General features: G+C 37.8%; 1 protein-coding gene across 1 annotated transcript in view; it reads left to right on the forward strand.

Annotated features, from left to right (window-relative positions):
- The window catches only part of LOC129500569 (leucine-rich repeat-containing protein 37A3-like), a 42,753-nt gene that overhangs the window by 6,998 nt on the left and 12,309 nt on the right, over positions 1-23,446 (forward strand). The window contains exons 3-7 of the mRNA XM_055311183.1: positions 1,326-1,397; positions 6,198-6,269; positions 6,967-7,047; positions 17,485-17,556; positions 18,146-18,220. Of these exons, the coding sequence (XP_055167158.1) occupies positions 1,326-1,397; positions 6,198-6,269; positions 6,967-7,047; positions 17,485-17,556; positions 18,146-18,220 (372 nt within the window). The remainder of the gene's footprint in view (positions 1-1,325; positions 1,398-6,197; positions 6,270-6,966; positions 7,048-17,484; positions 17,557-18,145; positions 18,221-23,446) is intronic.

A 23,446-nucleotide genomic window follows, 5' to 3' on the forward strand; every position in this document is an offset into this window, starting at 1 on the left:
TTATTGAGAGTTTATGTTCTTTTTTCCATAGTAACTCTGAAATCACAATTTGATTGCTAGTCTTTTATCAAGAATACTTGATCTGTATTTAGATTTCATAAAAATTACAGTTAAAAAAGTAATATCACATACCTACATTGTTGCAAACATATTTACACATTTTCTAATAACTGTTGAGTATCAGTTTTTTCATTTGTATTTTAAAGTAAATAAAATTAATTAAATTAAAAATTCAGCTCCTCAGTCACACTAGCCACTCCCAAGTATTCAGTAGCCACATGCAGCTAGACATGCAATACTAGGTATTGAAATGAACCAACCTCAGCTACATGCAACAATATAATGAATTTATAAGAAATATTGAGTGAAAGAAGCAACATAGAAAATAATACCTGTGATTCCATTTATATAAAGTTCAAGAAGCGACAAAACTAAATTATGTTGTTTATGGCTGACATATGATAGGCAAAACTACATTTAAAAAAGCAAGGAAAAAATAAAAAAGCAAGGAAATTAGAGGTCCCTGGGTGGTTCAGTCAGTTAAGTGTCCAACTCTTGACTGGGCTCAGGTCATGATCTCAGGGTCATGGGATAGGGCTCCACACTCAGCCAGGAGTCTGCTGGAGATTCTTTCTCTCCCTCTGCCCCTCTCCCATCAATTAATCTTTTTTAAAAATTAAAAAAGGCAAAGAAATTATTAAAGTCAGGATAATGGTTACTTCTGGGGAATCAGAGAGGGTTGTGATTGGAAGGGGCACACTGAAGCCTTCTGGGATGCTGGCAGGGGTTTTTCTTGATACAAGTGGTATTTCATGGGTATTTGCTTTATAATTATTAAACTGAATATGTTATGTACACTTGATATGCATTTTTTTAGTTCTCAAAAACTTTTTTTTTTTGGTTGGGGAAAAAAAAATCAAATGACTTTACCTATAGTGCTGTATGGGGCTTCCAACATAGAATTTAGAAAAAGAGAGGAGGAAATGTCAGTTCTGCCAGTATTGTTGTCATCTAAACCAGGGTTCTAGCAGAGACTTTGTGATCCAGAGAGTAGGCATTAAATATGCATTTTGGTTCAAATAGTGGATGGATGCATGTGTGTGTGTGTGTGTGTGAGAGAGAGAGAGAGAGAGAGAGAGAGATAGAACAAAAAAGGATTTGAGTGGAAACAGCACAGAGCTCAGTACTCCTAAATTAAAGAAGAATTAGTATATTTAGGTGGAACCATTACACAGGTTTCCCTCCCAGATGGGAGTTAGTCCTGTGTAGTAAATAATTGTAGTTGTTTTGCATTTTGATGCAGAAATAACCTTTTCATTTTTCAGAATTCTCAGTGAAAATTACTTGAGTGAATTACATAAGGACTCATTTGAAGGCCTGCTATCCCTACAGTATTTGTAAGTTAATTAATCACTTATTATGTGTTTTTAGTTATATTATCTGTAAAATAAATATGGGGTTCAAATTAGATAATCACTACAATTTCTTCTAACAATAAAATTCCATCTCTAGCATTAAATATCTCATATGCATTTTCAGTTTTTTAATTCTATAGACAAGATAAAGATAGAAAAAGACCCTTCAGTTATAGAGCAAAAGGAGTAATTAGGTCTGAGCAATTATGGATGCACATATGAACCTGTTTTGTAAGTGTTCATGTACCGTGTGCTTACATTTATACTTAGTTTATGGCTCATGGATCAAATCATGCTCAGGTTTGTCTTTACACAGCCTATGAGTTAAGAATGATTTTTACATTCTTAAAGGGCTTTAAAAGAGAAAAGAAGAGAAAGAGAAGAATATATGACAGAGACCATATATGGCCTGCAAAGCCCAAAATGTTTACTATCTGGCCTTTACAGAAAAGGTTTGAAAAAGTTGGTTTAGTAAAATGAGAGGAATTAAAATTAACCTCAAATTGTCACCTACAGGACAACATAATATAGAACACTTACATTATTTTGAATGCCATTAACCCAGAATGTTTTTAATAATTTAATCTAAATTAAACATTTAAATATTAAATATTTAAGCAGGTGAATTATGTAAGCAGTATTATCAAGTACCTATTAAGTTACCAAGAGAGCTGATTAAGGATTTCAGTGGGAATTCTAGCACCAGTATTAAAAATAGATGTTTAAAATGATGGTTAAGGGGTACCTGGCTGGCTCAGTTGATAGAGCAAGTGACTTTGGATCTTGAGGTTGTGGGTTTGAAACCCACATTGGGTATAGAGATTACTTAAGGAAATAAAATCTTTAAAGTAAAATAAAATGATGGTTAAGTGGTATGGTTAGAAATGTTTACATTAAGCAAACATATCAGAAATGCCCCTAATTTCAATAATTATAAAATAAAATCTCCCCAGCCTTATTGTCAAGGAGGAAATGCTTCTTTAGTATTTCTAGGTATACATACAGAGATACCATGTTCTTTGCTATAAAGGTTCAATTTTTATCTTTGTCTGTGGCATCCAGAGCTGTGTAAGTCATTAATCCCTATTAATGATGCTCTTGAGCAAATAGAGTCTTCTTGCAAATGTAGAAGGTTTAAGGATAGTGGGTAAAAAAGAGCATGATATGACACTAAGAATAGTCCTTTAAGTTGTCAAACCTTCCAAGTCTTAGGGGACAGCCACTCTTGTATTGGTTTTCTTGGCTGCTTCTGCCATCTGGACTCTATAAACTTTACAAACACTGTTTGGAGAATATCAAATGAGATAAACTGCTCAAAGGATTAGGCACTTCGTTACTACTACCATGAAATACTTTGTAAGCCAATTATTTTATGTTAGCTGAAGTGTTCTCATTCATTTAAAAAAAAAAGGTCAATCCAAAGCTAATATGACAGGCACTATGCCCAGTATCATAGGCACTCAGATGATTAAGACAGGCTTCCTACCCCTGTAGGAACTCATGATCTCACAAGGAAAATACAAGCTCAAACCACAATGCATAAAGCACTAAGTGGATGACAAAGTGCTGAAGAGGTGCAGAAGAGGGAGCCATAAAGTCATAAAACCACATTTCTTTTTACACATTTTGTTTCTGCTATTCACTAGCCAGCTCTTTATATTTATTTTATAAATATTTGAGTTTGTTTCATGTCTATGTGTCAATTTTATTTTTTTAATAATAAATTAATTTTTTATTGGTGTTCAATTTACCAACATGCAGAATAACACCCAGTGCTCATCCCGTCAAGTGTCCCCCTCAGTGCCCGTCACCCACTCATCCCCACCCCCGCCCTCCTCCCCTTCCACCACCCCTAGTTCGTTTCCCAGAGTCAGGAGTCTTTATGTTCTGTCTCCCTTTCTGATATTTCCCACACATTTCTTCTCCCTTCCCTTATATTCCCTTTCACTATTATTCATATTCCCCAAAAGAATGAGAACATACACTGTTTGTCCTTCTCCAATTGACTTACTTCACTCAGCATAATACCCTCCAGTTCCATCCACGTTGAAGCAAATGGTGGGTATTTGTCATTTCTAATGGCTGAGAAATATTCCATTGTATACATACACCACATCTTCTTGATCCATTCATCTTTCGATGGACACCGAGGCTCCTTCCATAGTTTGGCTATTGTGGACATGGCTGCTATAAACATCGGGGTGCAGGTGTCCCAGCGTTTCATTGCATCTGAATCTCTGGGGTAAATCCCTAACAGTGCAATTGCTGGGTCCTAGGGCAGGTCTATTTTTAACTCTTTGAGGAACCTCCACACAGTCTTCCAGAGTGGCTGCACCAGTTCACATTCCCACCAACAGTGCAAGAGGGTTCCCTTTTCTCCACATCCTCTCCAACATTTGTTGCTTCCTGCCTTGTTAATTTCCCCCATTCTCACTGGTGTGAGGTGGTATCTCATTGTGGTTTTGATTTGTATTTCCCTGATGGCCAGTGATGCAGAGCATTTTCTCATGTGAGTGTTGGCCATGTCTATGTCTTCCTCTGTGAGATTTCTTTTTTTTTAATTTATTTATTTATGATAGTCACAGAGAGAGAGAGAGAGAGAGAGAGAGAGAGAGAGGCAGAGACATAGGCAGAGGGAGAAGCAGGCTCCATGCACCGGGAACCCGATATGGGATTCGATCCCGGGTCTCCAGGATCGCGCCCTGAGCCAAAGGCAGGCACCAAACCGCTGCGCCACCCAGGGATCCCCCTCTGTGAGATTTCTGTTCATGTCTTTTGCCCATTTCATGATTGGATAGTTTGTTTCTTTGATGCAAATGACGTATCAGATAAAGGGCTAGTTTCCAAGATCTATAAAGAACTTATTAAACTCAACACCAAAGAAACATGTGTCAGTTTTAAACATGGTAGACAATGCAGATGAACACAACTAGTCCATACTTTCAAGTATTTTATGCTCAGAGGGAAAAGGATGCAAAAATAACTATATTAAAAATAAATTGGAATGCCTGGCTGGCTGAGTTGGTAGAGCATGTGGCTCTTGATCTCAGGGTCATGAGTTCAAGCCCTAGTTTGGGTGTGAAGCCTACTTTAAATTTTTTTTCAAAAGAAGAAGAAGAAATGGATATGGGCAATGAGAGATATAAATTGGTTTTGGAATACAGATGAGGGAGAAAAGACTTCACATTGGATCAGGGAAGCTATTAGAGCAATGCTGTTTCAACAGGACCTTGAAGAGCTATTGGGTATCATCAGAAAGACATTGTAGGGAGAATAAGCTTACAAAGGAGACTGGGAGAAAGGCAAAATACAGGAAAAATATCTTGAGTACCTGTAGAGTAGGAGATTAGAGCTAGTCTTCTAGGATTTTGAAGGCCGTGGATTAACATGCCACACTACTGGATTATCACAGCAGTGCTCCGGGACAAGCTTTAAACTGCAATAGAAAAATAAATAAATAAATAAACTGCAACAGAGTCACTTGGAGGGCTTGTCAGAAAATAAGCTCCACCTCCACAGTTACTGATTCCATTAGTCTATAGAGTAAGGCTGAGAATTTGCATCTTGAGTAAGTGCCCAAGTGATTCTGGCATTTGAGAACCACTTGTGGAGAATTAGTCTGGTGACTGTGTGCAGGATGGATTAGAAAGGGAAAGACTAGAGATGGCAATGCCAGTCTGAAGAGTAGGTGGAAAATGAGGGACTAAGCTGGGATCAATGGAAGTATGAGGGTCAAGTATTATCAAGAATGTGTGTTTTCAAATAAAGTTCCAGTACTATGTGGTGTTTTTTGTTGTCTCACCACTTGCAACTGAAGCAATTAATAAATTCATGGAATATTAAGGCAAATGTACAACCAAAAATGAATTTCTATTAACATGATGGTATGATTCTGAGTTAGTTTAAATTTATGTATTGATTAGAGGGGTAACTTCCTTTCAATTTAAATGAAAGGATATCTTTTATTTTTTCTGGTATTGAATTGGCCTAGAAAAATAGAACTAAACCAAGAAGGTGTTCCAAAATGAGAATATCCCTTTTAATATTAGAAATTATAATTATAGGGGTGCCCGATTGGTGCAGTTGGCTGAGCATCTGACTCTTGGTTTTGGCTCAGGTCACAATCTCTGGATCCTGAAATGGAGCCCCCAGTTGGGCTCTGCACTCAGTGAGGAGACTGCTTGGGATTCTCTCTCCCTCTCCCTCTGCTCCTCCCACTTGCGCATGTGCACGCACACACACTCTCTAATAAATAAATATTTTTAAAAAAGAAATTATAGGGGCAGCCCGAGTGGCTCACCAGTTTAGTGCCACCTTCAGCCCGGGGTGTGATCCTGGAGACCCTGGATCCAGTCCCATGTCAGGCTCCCTGCATGGAGCTGCTTCTCCCTCTGCCTGTGTCTCTGCCTTTCATTCTCTCTGTGTGTCTATATGAATAAACAAATAAAATCTTTTAAAAAATAAAGAAAGAAATTCTATGTGGAGGTCAAAACTTTGAGCTCATAATCTAGAAATTGATGAGGCCTCAAATGTCCTCTAATCAATTCTTCTGCTCTCAGGAAAGATTACTTCCAGAATCTATCAAGAGCTGTAGTTACTTGTTTCATTTATGAAAATGAGACTCTTTTAAGAGAGATGAGGAGAGCTGGGGGCTCTGGAAGGTTCAAATAACAAATCCTTAAGTTCAGAGTTTAGGCAAAGGCTACTTATTCAATACTATCAGCCTACTAATTAGGTATCTAATAGCTAATTGAGGCAATGTTTTCCTTTTACTTTTCCTAGAGATTTATCCTGCAATAAGATACAATCTATTGAAAGACGTACATTTGAACCACTACCTTTTTTGAAGTTTATGTAAGTTACAAATATAATTTCATTATATTTGGAATTTTTGTTAAACTTAATTGTAAACCTCTTTGTTACAATCATTTTGAAATATGATTGTAATTTTATTAGTAGAAAGCTACTAAAATTATGTAGCGAATCTTTTTTGTCTGTAGCAAAGATTAGTGTAAGAATTATTATACAGATCAGACTGAATCATTCTAGAGCAGTGGTTCTCAACTAGGGTGATTTTGCACCCAGGTGACATTTGGAAGTGTCTGGAGACATTTTTGGTTGTCAGACTGTAGATGTGCTACTGGCATCTAGTGGGCAGAGGCCAGAGATGCTGCTAAACACCCTATAATGCACAGGACAGCCCCTCCTAACAAAGAGGATCCAACCACAAATGTCAATAGTGCTGATGTGAAATATTTTTCTAGAGAAATAAAGATTACCTAACGCAAGTATTTACTGAGCACTTACTGATTTGTATCTAATGCAACACATGTAGAAACATGAAAATATAAATCTTTCATGCAAATTTTTTTAATTTAAATTTTTAAAAAATTTTTAAAAAGCATATCTTCCATAGTGAGATAGTTTCAGGATATGGAGAGGGTATTGAGATTATGTTTCATCCTATATAAATTGGAATCACTGCCAAAGGATAAATGTTCTGAAAGAAAATCTTTTTTTCTTCTTCTTTTGCTTGTGTCTTTTTTTGTAGAAATCTTGGTTGCAATTTACTCACAGAAGTGAGCTTTGGAACATTTCAGGCCTGGCATGGAATGCAGTTTTTGCATAAGCTGTAAGTGAAATAGAAAATGAATACATGTAAAAAATAAGCAGACAAACAATATGTAAAAACATCAAACATTTATTGGTTCAGTGGATGTAACAAGCCCAGTATGAACTCTGAAAAGTATGTCTTAAAATCCATTCTTTTTTTTTCAAATGAGGAAACTAAGGTACAAAGAGGCCAAGAGGCTTGTCTATCTCATAAATGGCACTCTCAGCTTTCCCTGTACTCAGCTTTGGTATGAGCAATAAAAGGCCCCAAGCAAATAACACCCAAATCAACATTATCCTGGGAATCCATGACAATGATGCTTCACCAATAGGGGCATGGTCCTTGAAATTCCACCTTTGAATTTAACTTTGATTCCTGCTAATGTGCAAAGTACCTAACTGCTTCAATGCGTGCAAAATAAAGCTTCAAAGAACTAAGTGTAGGGGAATTCTCCAGGGAGCAAAAGTGTGGGTGCTTCCTCAGCCATCAGCTTCTTTTAAATGGTAAAGCAGAAAGAACTGCTGAGAACCTGCCACAGGGCACTTCTCTCACCAGTTACCCAGAACATTATTTTTCAAAAAATGTATACCTCTGAGTAAATCATCTGGGGGCCATAAGAACCTTTGAGGTATGGTAAAAGATATTGTTTGTGTTAAGTTGTGTGAAAAATGTTCATGAAATACATTGCTGTAGCATAATTCCATGTGGCTATTTCCTGACTCTTCTTCAATAAGAAGTGTGTCATTCCCTTTCGGCTGGAAAATTCTGTGATTTCCTGGTGATATAAACAAATCATAGTGGGGGATGTTCAATGGCCTGAGGGGGATTTTAGACTCAAGGTGAAGATCTTCCTCTAAACCTGACTTTGGAAAAGATTATCTTACCTGTCTTGTAGTTCAGAAATATTATTTCACACAGTTTATTTTAGGATAGATGAAGGTGTTGAGGGCATGTCTGGAGCTAGAGGGACAGTTCCTGCAGATGCCTATCTGTTGAAGGCTCCTCTCTCCTCCCATTAATTTGCTGATGCCTAACTTGGAAAAAGAATACAGAGGGTCAGTTTTTTGCTTGCCAACACCCTGGAGAAAAGGCTCATTGGGTTTCTGCACCAAGAGGTTTTGGTGCATCAATATAGTGCCTTAAACTCACCATCTTTATTTCTAAGCATGCTCTCACACCAAGAGTCTATTAGAAGAATCTGAATTTCCAAAAAGAAAGAAAGAAAGAAAGAAAGAAAGAAAGAAAGAAAGAAAGGAAAGAAAAGAAAAGAAAGAAAAGAAAGAAAGAATCTGACTTTCATTATAGTTATATGGGCAACACAGGAAAGAATATGGAGGAATCAGTTGATAAAAATCAATGAATTCATTGAAAAACATTCAGTGAGTGCCATGTCCAATACATGTCAACACTGTACTAAGTACTGGGGGTACAAAGAATAGGACAGGGACTGTCCCCAAGAAACTTTCATACTGGAAGGAGAAAGATGTTGACGGGAAAACACATGGGAGCCGTACTGGCATCCATGCAGCAGGGTAACAAGGTAGGGGGTTGACAAAGTGGGGAACAGGTTGTGAGATAGAAAAGATTCTTAATGGATGAGGCAACAGCTTGTTTGTGTTGAGTTTCTGTGTGCATCTTAAATAACAGATAAAGGTAATTAAAGAACCAGAGCTATCCAGTATTGATAATATATTAATACTCATGTCATGGGACTTGAATAGAGCTTCGAAAACTAATTCACAGTTCCTTCTGAAAGATTATCACAATACAGTAAGTGTGTACTGGGGGTTAGGCTCCTTTTTTGTTTGGGGCCAAATTTTTCTAATAGACAAAGCTAGTCTGCTTTAGGAAATCTCTGCCATAGTGAAATATAAACGTCATTGCATTTCTTTCCAAAGGCAAGTTGCCAAGGGAAGATGCCACCCTTTGAATTAGTCATGTTACCTGTGTGACATGTTACCAAGGTGTTTGCAAGTTGAAACAATATTTTCTCTGGCATTAAAGAAGTCTGTAAAATGTATAGGCCCTTGCTGAGGTGGATTTATTTTGAACTGACCAAAGCTTGAACTTCAGGGCACCTCACTTCCATAGGCTCCTTCCAAGGTCTTGAGAGGAGTCCTAGCAATTTTTATACTCATAATGTTGCATGTTTTTATTAGACAGGATTTCCCAAAGTAGATGAGGTTCAGGCCCCACAAGACCTTGATTCACCCTGGGTTTCAGGTAATTATAACTCAGTAAGCTTCTTGAATGAACCCTCTAAGTTATTGATAAATACCGAGTGAACAAGTTAGCAGTGTGGTAAAGTCTATTTTGAATCTGAAATCCACCTCAAAGACATGCCAAGAGCTTATTAATAAGGTACCACCTTTGGGGGTTTTTGTTTTATTTGGCTTTAATAAGGTACCACTTTTTGAATGGTAGTAATAATCATATCTCTTTCAGATAAAATCAGGAATGAAATAGATTATGGAAAACCAGCAGTGGTTGATAATCCAAAATGTTAAGTATACTTTTTTCTTTTCTGACTTTAAAGTGCTTCTTCTTCATTCACCTACACAGGTCCAGACTGATGGATTGTTTTTAAAAATTCTTTTAGTCACTTCATTGGTTCTAACAATACAAGTTCCATGATTTTAGAAACTGAAGGACTCTACAATGTAGAAGGGCTATATCTTATGCAAGTAGAGTACATTGACATTGCTGTGGTACATCAGTGTTGTGCTAAGAACATAAGCACTAAGAGACAATAAGGTGATTCTAAGCTTTGTCCCTATTGAATTATTTACCCCATTGGTATGAGAATACCAATGAGGCAGGTGTGGCCATACTATGAAGGCAAATTGAGCTGCAGTCACAGAGACACCCCAATGCTTCCCCAGTCATCCAGCATTGGTTTCCTTTAGATAGCTGTGTGCACACACAAGTTTATACACTTCAGGGTATTGTCATCACTTTTTGGTATGTACTGAAAATCCTGGCAGCTTCTTCTTCAGATTCAGAAAGGCATAAACATTAAGGGTGAAAATAATGACTTGGTCTGTCCTTTGGGAGGACTCAGGGTGGCTGTTTTATTATTTTCTATTTGTAATAGTTCAAAAGGTTTGAGACAGTCATACCCAGCAACCACTATACTTTCCTTCTCCCAACTGCATCTTATTCTTCCCATGCATGTTATTAACGTATCTTCTTTCTCTCGGAACCATAGCAGTTCCTCTTCTGCCCCATAATATTTCTTTAATACCTACCTCTATTAGGTGCTTACTGTGTTCCAGGCACTATACTAAGGACTTTTATGTATTGTACAAGCAAGATAGTGTGACTAAAACTCTTGGATAGTGCCTGGCACATGGAAAATACTCAATACATGCTCCCTGACACTGTATCTCATTTTCGTTTTTCCAACAGCTCTTGTGATGTAGATATTGTTATCCCCACTTTGGGGACAAGGAAATTGAAACACAGAGACATTGGGTAACTTGCCTAGGTTCACATTGTTGATAAGTGGCAAAACCACTTACAAGATTTGCAAGTAATAGAGCTCTGCTTTCCCTTGTACTAGGAGCTGAATGATGACTATTTGGCTTTTGGTGCATTGTCCCTTGGAGTTGGTTTCTAACTGGAATAAGAGCTTTAGAGCAGAGAACTCCTTTTCCCTATGACAATCCCATGCTTCTGGAGCACCTGGCCATGCCACCTATGGGTATCCCCAGGCTTTCTGCTCACTGCCCCAGGGCAAATGTAACACCATTACTACTAGGCACCTACTCTATGCTCAGCCTAATGCAAGATGCTTTGCATATGGTCTTTCATTTAATCTTCAAATCGCCTTATGAGGTAAATGGTACTAAGTAAGACTCAGAGATGTTTGTTATTCAAGTCACTTCACCAGGAAGTGACAGCCAGAATTCAAGCCTAGGTCTGCCTGGTTCCAAGGTCCTTGCTACTTCTGCTGTTCCTCACTGCCAGGAACTCTTCTTTAAAACTATTCTCAGAACTTTGATTAAGATATAGGCTTACCATTTCAGATTCTTTAGATTTGGCCCCTCCCCTACCCCTGAGAAAGGATTTATGTGATAAAGTTAGTTAGAAGTCTTGTATTGAGGAGCTTCACGTGGGGAGTCACATTCTCGTGGCTCATGGACATATGTAGATGAATAAAAGAAAGGGGTTACTCCATCCCCAAGTACTTCAAACATACTGGAACAGGGTCTAGGTCACTCTACTTATTTCTTTGACTGTCTTCTTTCCAGGAGCCAGTTTTCCCTGCCTTTCTTGGGATTCTAGGATAGATAGTTTGGGGTTTGTCCTATTTTAAATTTATTTTCACTGCCTACTTTGGATAGTTTTTCAGCTAAAGCTGTTAGGATTTCAGTACATTCAGGACAGTGAAGACCTGCTTCAGTCCTCAATTCTTCTGTCTCCTTAGTTAATAGAAAGTAAACATAGTCCATCTGTCTGGACCCATATAGAAGAATTTGGAGAAAAAAAATAAAAACGGAGGTAAGACGTGTTCCCTTATTTTGTGAGCTACATTTAATCTGTCTCATTGTTCTACAGCAAAAAGCTTTTGCAAAAATGCTTGAGTTTTCCTCTTCAAATAAGGTATAGTTTTCAAAAAAAATCATTTAGAATAATATCTCTTCAACTTTGATGACAAGACAGCTTTTAAAGCTAATAAAAACTATTGTTTTATTTTACTTCCATAAAGATAACCCTGTGAATGTCAAAAAGCCAGTGGACTAGGGGTCAGCACATTTTTATCTGCAAAATGAAGGAATTGAACTGAAAGGAAAATGGTCTCTAGTGTGATGTCCTCAGTGAATCTAAACCACTCATATTGTGGTTTGTAGAAAAGCAGTTGCTATGGAGTACTCCATCTGTAAACTTTTGGGTCAGTTCTCATTCTGTCCTTCCTCCAGGCACAGCCTTCATGAGGAAAAGATAGCACTAAAGACAGGAGGAGGAACAAGGATAATTTAGAATGGCCCCATATTTTGTTTTCACTAGTGATAAATGCAGGATGTTAACCTCAGTAGGACAAGGGCTGTCTGGTTAAGAGGAAACACTGAGCTGGTGGGTACAAGACCATGGGTGAACACCCAGGAAAGAGTGGACGGTTAGAGAACTGAGATAATTTGGGGGAAGGATAACAAACTGTTAAAACAAATTGTTTTGGCTACATAATGGTTTATAGTCATTGTTTTAAAACGCGCGGAGGGAAGGATGCAGAGGTGGAGGAGCTCACTTGCACATAGCCCATCAGTGAGCTTATAGATTTTAATGCCAATTGTTTTTTAAAAGCAAAGGATAGGGCAGCCCTGGTGGCTCAGGGGTTTAGCACTGCCTTCAGCCCAGGGCGTGATCCTGGAGACCCGGGATTGAGTCCCACATCGGGCTCCCTGCATGAAGCCTGCTTCTCCCTCTGCCTCTGTCTCTGCCTCTCTCTCTCTCTCTATGTGTGTGTGTCTCTCACGAATAAATAAATAAAATATTTTTAAAAATAAAATAAAAATAAAAGCAAAGGACATTCAACGTCTCAAAGTTGAGGAACTGTGCTTAACCAGACATGTGACACTCCTATCCTTCCTCTTCATTATCTTGCTGAATAATAACTAGCATTACAAATCCAATACATTAATGGTACTGAAAAAAATCTAGAAGAATGGGAATAGGAAGAATAGGGGAGTTTCCAAGGCAAGAACAAAAATGTATGGCTCCCCCCACCGAAAAGTATGTCTCCCAACCTCACTAACACTGGCTCCCTCTGACCTCAGTTGTAGAAGAGTCCCAGTCTTTACTCTTCTTTTCTCCACCTACCAACATATTTGGTGTTCTACCACCCAGTGCTCTATTTATCACATCACAGTTCTTTATTTTTTTTAATTTTTATTTATTTATGATAGTCCACACAGAGAGAGAGAGAGAGAGAGAGAGAGAGAGAGAGGCAGAGACACCGGCAGAGGGAGAAGCAGGCTCCATGCACTGGGAGCCCGACGTGGGATTCGATCCCGGATCTCCAGGATCGCACCCTAGGCCAAAGGCAGGCACTAAACCGCTGCGCCACCCAGGGATCCCCAGTTCTTTATTTTTAATTGAGATATAATCCACATAATAGACTATGCAACATTGTAAAGTATACAGTCCAGTGGTATACTTTGATAGACAACAGTCACCCTAATTCCAGGACAGTTTCATCACCCCCCAAAATAAATACCGTACCCATCAGCTGTGACCACCCCCTTCTTCCCTCCTCCAGGCAACAACTAATTCCCCTTCTGTATCCTAGATTTGCCTCTTCTGGACATTTCATACAAATGTGTGTCTAGCTTCTTTCACATAACATGTTAGCTTCAAAGTTTTTCCATATCGTAGCATACATACCAGCACTTCATTCTTTTTGAAGGCTGTATAATATTCCCTTACATAGACACATCACCTTTGTTCATCTGTTCCTCAGTTATTGGACATTGCAGTGGTTTCCACTTTTGACTATTATTAATAATGCTATGAGTATTCACATACATGGTTTTGTGTGGACATATGTTTTTAATTCTCTTGGATACATACCTAGGAGTGGAATTGCTGAGTCACCTAGTAACTCTATGTCTAACCCTTTTGAGGAACTGCCAAACTGTGCTCCACACATAACTATGCCATTTTATGTTCTCACCAATGTATGAAGATTCCAGTTTCCCCATAATCTTGCTACCACTTATCATTCTCCATCTGATTACAGCCATCTTAGGGAGTATAAAGTAGTATCTTATTATAGCTTTGGTTCGTATTTCCCTAATGACTTAAGACACTGAACATCTTTTCATGTGCTTATTGGCCATTTGTGTATTTTCTTTGGAGAAATGTCTCTTTAAATGCTTTGCCCATTTAAAAGTTCAATTATTAGTCTTTTTATTGAGTTGTAAGAGTTCTTTATGTGTTCTGGATATTCTGGATACTAGACTTTTATCAGACATATGATTTGCAAATATTTCTCCCATTCTGTGAGTTGTCTTTTACTTTCTTGATAATGTCCTTTGAAGCACAAAAATCTGTTTAATTTTTTATAAAGTCCAATTTGTCTATTTTAATCCTTTTATTATTTGTGCTTTTGGTGTCATGTCTAAGAAACTCTTGCCTAATCCAAGGTCATAAAGATTTCTAAGAGTTTTTATAGCTTGGGCACTTCCATTTAGGTTAATCCATTTTGAGTTAATTTTTTATATATAGAATGAAGTGTAGGAATCCTTATTTTGTATATGAATATATAGTTGTCCCAGCTCCATTCGAAAAGACTAGCCTTCCCACATTGAATTGCTTTGGCACTCTTGTTGAAAATCAGTAAACTATAAATGTGAGGATTTATTCCTGGACTGTCAGTTCTGTTCCATTGGTTTATATGTCTATCCTTTTTGTTTTTGATCTTCACACTCAGTTTATTCACTTTTAATTTACAGAACATCAGAGATTTACATTTCTTTCCAGTGTTAGCATTTTTATTTTTATTTTTTTAAATAATAAATTTATTTTTATTGGTGTTCAATTTGCCAGCATACAGAATAACACCCAGTGCTCATCCCGTCAAGTGCCCCACTCAGTGCCCATCACCCATTCACCTCCACCCCCCGCCCTCTTCGCCTTCCACCAACCCTAGTTTGTTTCCCAGAGTTAGGAGTCTTCATGTTCTGTCTCCCTTTCTGATATTTCCTACCCATTCTTCTCCCTTCCCTTCTATTCCCTTTCACTATTATTTATATTCCCCAAATGAATGAGACCATATAATGTTTGTCCTTCTCCGATTGTATATGTCTATCCTTATGCCAGTGCCACACTACGATTACTGTAGCTTTGAATTGGGTTTTGAAAGCAGAGCATGTGAATCTTCCCTCTTTTTTGTTCTTTATCTAGATTTTTTTTTTTTTGGCTATTCTGGGTCCCTTGAATTGATATAAGAATTTTAGAATTAGCCTGGAAAGAAGTCAGCTGTGATCTTGATAAGGGTTGTGCTGAAGCCATAGTTCAATCTGGGGCATACTGCCATTTTAACAATATTTTCTTCTGGTCCATGACCATGGCATTTTTTCCATTTATTTCAATCTTCTTTAATTTCAACAATGTTTTGTAGTTTTCAGTGTATGGGTCTTATACTTTTTGGTTAAATTTTTTCCTAAGTATTTTATTCTTTTTAATTTTGTTATACATGGAATTTTTTTTCTTAAAATCATTTTGGATTCCTCATTGCTAATACATAGAAATACAGCTAACTTTTATATATTGATCTTGTATCCTGCAACCTTGCTTAACCCATTTCTTAGTGCTAAGGTTTTTTTCTACATTCCTAGGAATATGTCTTGTGGTCTTCTAGTTTCCCAGGAATATGTTGGAGCATTTCAAACTCTCTGTGGATATCTCATTTCTCAGCCTTTTCTTTTAAACTTTTAGATTAGGGTTTTTGTTTTTCTTGTCCCAACTGTTATCCATTGCCTTACACAGCTGCCAGTTTAAAACATTTACCTGTAATTGTTTTTAAAAATGCTCCTTGGGATATCTGGGTGACTCAGCGGTTGGGTGTCTGCCTTCCTCTCTAAGCGTGATCCTGGAGTTCTGGGATCCAGTCTCACATCCAGCTCCGCATATGGAGCCCACTTCTCCCTCTGCCTATGTCTCTGTCTCTCTGTCTCCCTTTGCCTGTGTCTCTGCCTCTGTGTGTGTGTGTCATATATATATATATATATATATTTTAAATGCCCGTTGAGAAGAAGAGGCTTCTAGCATTGTGCAGTTTTCAATGAGGTCAAGGACAAGGTTCTCAATTGAAGTTTTCCAGGAAACTCAGTAGACAGGTAAAACATGACAGTTCTTTGGGAAGGAGGCTTTAAGGAACTCCAGCTCCATTTTGCTCCCCTGGGATGTGGGCTATTTTTCAAGGCTACCATCAGGATACAGAGCAGAGGTCTAGAACAAGTTAAAACAACAGATCTCACTGTTCTTATAGAATTAATACATTTTCCCTTAATTAATGCTCTCTGGGTTGCTGTAGGCCCATTGGTTAAATTTTCCAAAATGATGAAAACATTGATTCTATGTTTGCCAGTTTTTGTCATTGTCGTTGCTTTTATGGAGGGATGAATTTTCAAATGTCCTCACTTTCCCATTTTCACTGATTCACCTATAACATGGTTTAAAATACCTAAAGTCTCAATGACCATCAGCTAATTAAATACTTCATCATGGGAGTCGATTAGAGAAAAGGAATAAAAATAGAAAATGTAATTCTCAGAGGAGCTCTCCCAGATGGAGAGATGAAGTTCAACATGAATACAGTTTCTATATTTAGTGCTCTCAAAGTTTATGGTAACCGCTGTTTTATAAATCCCCTTTTCTTCATGTGAGTTAAACACAGGCTTTGGAGTCAGAACTCAGTTCAAATTCCAGCTCTGCTTCTGACTGGCTTGACAACCTCGGACAAATTATGTAACCTCTCTGTACCTCGTTTTCCTCATTTGTAAAATGAGGTGATGATAGTATCTATCACATAAGGTTATTATAAGGATTAAATGTGAAATGCTGATCACAGATGCCTTACAGCCCAATAATAGTATTGGTTATGAAGATTATCTTTCTAAAACTTGGTAAAAGTATAGTTAATGATTCTTGAGTAGAGTCAACCTCAAGGCAGATTGTCTTTTCTTTTCTTCCTATTTCTTTTACCTTTTTTGTTTTAAAGAGTTGGGAAGAAGGTCTGTTAAGCATTTTGGAATAAAAGCTTGTGTCAAAAAATGACAAGATGTCCTTTATTCAACAAACAAATAGTCAATAACAAGCACTATACTATGTCAGGCACAGGGACAACATGACAATCAAGTATGGTCCCTGCCCTCCAGGAGCCGAGAATCCAGGAGACTGATAAGGAAACGGGTGATACATGCCATGACAAAGGCTGTAATGCAAGAATACACACAGGCTATGTGGTGGGAATATAGCTTTCATCGGCTGCTCATAGATTTAGCCCTTCTTGTTTGGCTCCAAAACTGAAGAATTGGTTATCCTTTTTGTCTTTAACTGGGTGGTTTAAACTGTAGGATTTTTAAACTTTCTAGAGATAAAAGAAAAGCACTTTGAATTATGGAGGACACTAGAAATAGTATTTCCTACAGAAATTACTTCCTACTGGTATAGTCACTTCTGAGGTTTTCAACCTGAAATGTTCTTTGGCATATTTTTTCTTTGCCATCCACTTAAAAAATTTTTTTTCTCTCTTTCTCTTCCCACTTTATCATTCAGAGACCTGGGTAGTGTCCAAAGGAAGAATGTTTTACAGATTCTAAGGGTGATTTATAGGCAAAGGCAGAAAATGATTGCTTTTAAACTTCAAGTTCCATACCAAAAAAAATGAACATAAATTTTCATGGTAGTTACTTAAAATGCAGATAATTTTAATTCCATTGCATTTTTCAGAATTCTCAGTCGTAACCCTCTGACAACTGTTGAAGATTCATATCTTTTTAAATTGCCAGCATTAAAATATTTGTAAGTATTACAACAATCTCATGGCTCATGAGATGATTTCTGCTCTTTTTTTTACTTTTGTCAAAGATTAAATCTTTTGCATTTTGAATAAAAAGTCATAATTTAAATTTTAGCTGGGTTATTGCAGTAAGAATTATTGGCAAAGAAAGAATGTATATGGAGAAGACAGCCTGTAGTAGAAGAGAGCAGTATTGAAGAACACATAGAGATATGGAACATGCAGGTGTATATGGAAATATTTACCACATATGTAGAAATATCATTTATCTCAAAAAGCAAACTGGAATAAGGTATACCTTATTTAAAACAAAAGACTAATGAAGAAAGGTGGATGCAACTGAGAATGAGTAGAAAAAGGGTAAAAAGAGATTGTACTGTTTAGCACCAAGGTGATTATGTTCGTGATGCACATAAATTTTAATTTCTTCAATAAGAATGCTCTGAAATTATCTTCCATAGCAAGTAAACTCTTGAGCTAGCTTGACAGAGAAGCCAGAATTTAAATAATCACATACTATTAAGTACCTTTTTGTACTTGGTGTGGAATTTTAGTCTTCGGTATCATGCATGTTTGGGCGTTCTCTTTCAGAGACATGGGAACAACACAGGTGTCACTTTCAACAATTGAGAGCATTCTCATGATGTCCCTAGAATTGGAAAAACTGTAAGTTGATTTTTCTTATGTTTATTATCACTTCGTTGTGTATTTAGGTTTGTTTTATTTTTAAGTCAGATTTATTGAGGCATAATTTTCAGTTAATATGTACTGTTTTTAAGTATGCAGTTTTTAATCAGCTTTGGCAAATATATAGTTGTGTAACCACCACCACGTTTGAGATACAGAACATTTCTGTTTGTAGTTAATCCCCTGTTCCCACTATCAGCCCCTGACAGGCATCAACCTGATTTTTGTCCCTATAGTATTTTTTCCACCATGTCTTTTTTTTTTAAGATTTTATTTATTTATTCATGAGAGACAAAGAGAGAGAGAGTGAGAGGTCAGAGGGAGAAACAGGCTCCATACAAGGATTCTGAGGTGGGACTTGATCGCGGGACTCCGGGATCACTCCCTGAGTCAAAGGCAGACGCTCAACTGCTGAGCCACCCAGGCGCCCCATCCACCGTGTCTTATGAATGAAATCATACAGTATGCAGGTCTTGTGTGACTGGCTCCTTTGACTCAGCATAATCCTTTTGAGATTCATCCATGTGATTGCATCAACCCGTAATTCACTCCTTTTTATTACTGAGTAGTGTTACAGTTGTGTGGATATATCAGTTTGTTTATGCATTCATCACTTAATGGACATTTGAGTTGTTCTGATTTTCCTCTTGGCTATGATGAATAAAGCTGCTAAAAGCAGTCATGTGCAGGCCTTTGTGTGAGCATATGCTTTCATTCTGGGGGAGGTGAAATACTTAATGGTAGGATTACTACATCATGTGCTAAGTGTATATTTAACTTTTTAAGAAACTGCTTCCTACGGGTGCATGGGGGGGGGTGTTAGTCAGTTAAGTGTCCAATTGTTGATTGCTGATTTTGGCTTAGGTCATAATCTCAGGGTTGTGAGATCAAGCCCCCAGTGGGGCTCCATGCTGAACGTGGAGCATGCTTAAGATTCTTTCTCTCCCTTTCTCTCTGCCCCTCCTCCCCACCCCACTCATACACATGTGCTTGCTCTCTCTCTCTCTCTCTCAAAAAAAAACAAAACAAAAACAAAAACAAAAACAAAACACCTGCTTACCTCTTTTCTAAAGTGGATATAGGGCAGCCCAGGTGGCTCAGCAGTTTAGCGCCACCTTTGGCCCAGGGTGTGATCCTGGAGACCCAGGATCCAGTCCCATGTCGGACTCCCTGCATGGAGCCTGCTTCTCCCTCTACCTGTGTCTCTGCCTCTCTCTCCCTCTCTCAGTGTCTCTCATAATAAATGAATAAAATCTTTAAAAAAATAAAGTGGACATACCATTTTGCATTCCAACCAGCAGTGTATGACATCTTTACTTTATATTTCAGTTAAAAAAATTTTAGACTTTGTACCTTTAATTTGCATTTCTCTAATAGCTCATGATGTTGAGTGTCTATTCGTGTACCAATATCTTTTTAAATAATGTGTCTATTCAAATCTCTTTTCCTTTTATTTTTTTCTTAAAGATTTATTTATCTCAGACACACACACACACAGAGAGAGAGAGAGACCAAATGTGGTGGGGGGTGGGGGGTAAAGGCAGTCAGAGAGGGAGAGAGGGAATCTCGGATTCCTCACCAAGCTTGGAGCCTGATTTGGGGCTCAATCCCACAACCCTGAGACCATAACCTGAGCCAAAATCAAGAGTCAGACATGCAGCCAACTGAGCCACCCTGGTGCCTCCAAATCCATCGTTCAGTTGGATACATACTATTGAGTTTTAAGAGTATATTACATATTCTGGAAAAAGTCTTTTCTCTCAGGTGTTTAGCAAATTTCTCCCAGGCTGTGGCTTGTCTTCATTCTGTTCTATCTCTGAAGACCAGAATTTTTAATTTTTAATTTTTAAATTTTGATGAACTCACCTATTTCACCCATCACTCCACCCCTTGTCCCCTCTGGGGACAACTATAGTTTGTTCCCTATAATAAATGTCTGTTTCTTGACTCTCTCTCTCTCTCCTTTGCTCATTTTTTTTGTTTGTTTCTTAAATTCCACATATAAGTGAAATCACCTGGTATTTGTCTTTCACTGGCTGACTTTCTTTGCTTAGCATTATACTCTAATGTTGTTGCAGGTGGCAGGATTTCATTCTTTCTTATGGCTGAATAATATCCCATTGTTTATATATACCACATATTTTTTATCCATCCATCTATCAATAGACTGGTAGGTTGTTTTCCATAACTTGGCTATTGTAAGTAATGCTACATAGAGGTGCATGTATCCCTTTGAATTAGTGTTTTTGTATTTTTTGGTTAAATACCCAGAAGTGCAATTACTGGATCATAGGGTAGTTTTATTTTTAATTTTTTGAGGAACCTCCATACCATTTTCCTCAGTGGCTGTACCAGTTTGCATTCCCGCCAGCAGTGCATAACTTCTTATGTCTCCATATCCTCACTAAAATTTGTTGTTTCTTGTGTTTTTTATTTAAGCCATTCTGACAGGTGTGAAGTGATATCTCATTATGGTTTTTATTTGCATTTCCCTGATGATACTGAGCATTTTTTCATGTGTCTGTTGGCCATATGCATGTTTTCTTTTTTTTTAAGATTTTATTTATTTATTTGAGAGAGAGAGAAAGAACATGAGCAGGAGGAGGGGCAGAGGAAGAGGGAGAGAGAGAGAATCCCAAGCAGATTCCCCTCTGAGTACCTAGCCTTACCCAGGGCTCGATCCCAGGACCCTGAGATCATGACCTAAGCTGAAGGCAGACATTTAACCAACTGAGCCACTCAGGCACCCCTGTGCATCTTCTTTGGAGAAATGTCTGTCTTCCAATCAGTTTTTAAGTGGATTATTTGGGGGGTTTTGGTGTTGATCTGTAGACATTCTTTATATATTTTGGATACTAAACGTATATTGAATATGTCACTTGCAAATATCTTCTCCTATTTGATAGGTAGTCTTTATTTTTTTGTTGTTGTTTCCTTTACTATACAGAAACTTCATATATTGTTTGATATGGTGAAACATTGTTTAGAATTTTGCATCTGTGTTCATGAGAGATATTGGTCTATTGTTTTCTTTTCTTGAACTGTCTTTGCCTACTTATGATAAGGGAAAAGCTGGCCTTAAAAATGAGTTGGGGGATCCCTGGGTGGCACAGTGGTTTGGCGCCTGTCTTTGGCCCGGGGCGCGATCCTGGAGACCCGGGATCGAATCCCACGTCAGGCTCCTGGTGCATGGAGCCTGCTTCTCCCCCTGACTGTGTCTCTGCCTCTCTCTCTCTCTCTCTCTCTGTGACTGACATAAAAAAAAAATGAGTTGGGAAATATTCTTTTCTCTTCAACTTTCTGATAGAGTTTGTGTAGAATTGGCATTATTTCTTCCTTAAACGTTTGGTAGAATCACTCATGAAGCCCTGTGGATTTGAAGCTTTCTTTGTGAGAAAGTTGTATATTACACACTCTATTTCTTTAATAGTGATATTTAAGTTACATATTTATTTTTGAGTAGTTTACATCTTTTATGATCTGTTCATTTCACCTTGAATTGATTGACAAATTATTTTATAATATTCCCTTCTTATCCTTTTAATATCTGTAGGGATGCCTGGGTGGCTCAGTGGTTGAGCATCTCCCTTTGGCTCAGCTCATGACCCCGGGATTCTGGGATTGAATCCCACATGAGGCTCCCTGCAGGGAGCCTGCTTCTCCCTCTGCCTCTGCCTCTGTCTCTCTCTGTGTCTCTCATGAATAAATAAAAATAAATTCTTTAAAAAAAAAAAGAAAAGAAACAAGGGACATGTCACCCCCTGTTTCTTTCTTTTTTTAAAGATTTTATTTATTCATGAGAGACACAAACAGAGAGAGAGAGGGGGGAGACAGAGGCAGAGACACAGGCAGAGGCAGAAGCAGTCTCCATGCTGGGAGCCTGATGTGGGACTTGATCCCGGGACTCCAGGATCAGGCTTTGGGCCGATGGCAGGCACTAAACCACTGAGCCACCCAGGGATCCCTGACCCCTCTCATTTCTGATACTGATAATTTATGTCTTCTCTTGTCTTGTCTTGTCTTGTCTTGTCTTGTCTTGTCTTGTCTTGTCTTGTCTTAATCAGTCTGCCTAGAGGTTTATCAGTTTTACTTATCTTCTCCAAAAACCGTCTTTTGCGGCACCTGTGTGGCTCAGTGGTTGAGCATCTGCCTTTGGCTCAGGTCATGATCCTGGGGTCCTAGAATCGAGTCCCTCATCAAGCTCCCCACAGGGAGCCTGCCTCTCCCTCTTCCCATGTCTCTGCCCCTTTCTCTGTGTCTCTCATGAATAAATAAATACAGTCTTTAAAAATAAATAAATAAAAACTGTCTTTTCATTTCACTGGCCTCTCTATTTTTGTTTTCCGTTTTCTTTATTTGTGCCTTGATCTCTATTATGCTATTTCTTCTCCTTATTCAATGATTAATTTTCTTTTCTTTTTTTAGTTTCTTAAAAGTGGATACTGGGGAAGCTGAACACCGCATTAGCAACATCCCATATGTTGGCATGGTTTCAGTTTTAGTACGAAATAGTTCTTAATTTCCCTTTTGATTTCTTTGACTGGCAGGGTTACTTAGAAGTATGTTGTTTAGTTTCTAAATAATTTGGAGATTTTTCAAATCTGTTAATTTCTAATTTAATTCCATTGTAGTCACAGAACATATGTTGAGTGACTGAAATCCTTTTAAATTTATTGAGGCTTGTTTTATACCCATGAATTCTGGTATTAGATGAGCCTATGATCTATTTTGGTAACTATTATGTATCTACTTGAAAAAAATGAGTACTCTGATTTTGGGTGGAGCATTCTATAATGTCAGTTAGGTCAAGTATGTAGATAGTGTTATTCAAGTCTGCTATATCTTTACTGATTTTCTATATATTTTTCTGTCAATTATTTAGAAAGCGATATTGAAATCTCCCACTATAATTGTGTATTTATTTGTCTCTCTTTGCCATTCTCCTTCATATATTTTGAAGTTCTGTTATCAGATGCATAAATTTTTAGGTTATGTCTTTTTTATTAGTTGATATTCCTATAATGATGGAATAACCTCCTTTATCCTTGGTAATATTTTTTTTACTTTGAAATGGACTTTATCTTACAGTAATGTAGCCACCCAAGGTTTCTTTTGATTACTGTTAGCATAGCACAATTTTTTCTATACTTTTAACCTACTTGTATCTTTCTATTGAAGATGATTCTTATAGACAGCATATAGTTG

The sequence above is a fragment of the Nyctereutes procyonoides genome, unplaced genomic scaffold (assembly GCF_905146905.1).
Source record: "Nyctereutes procyonoides isolate TBG_1078 unplaced genomic scaffold, NYPRO_anot_genome, whole genome shotgun sequence".
Lineage (NCBI taxonomy): Eukaryota > Metazoa > Chordata > Mammalia > Carnivora > Canidae > Nyctereutes > Nyctereutes procyonoides.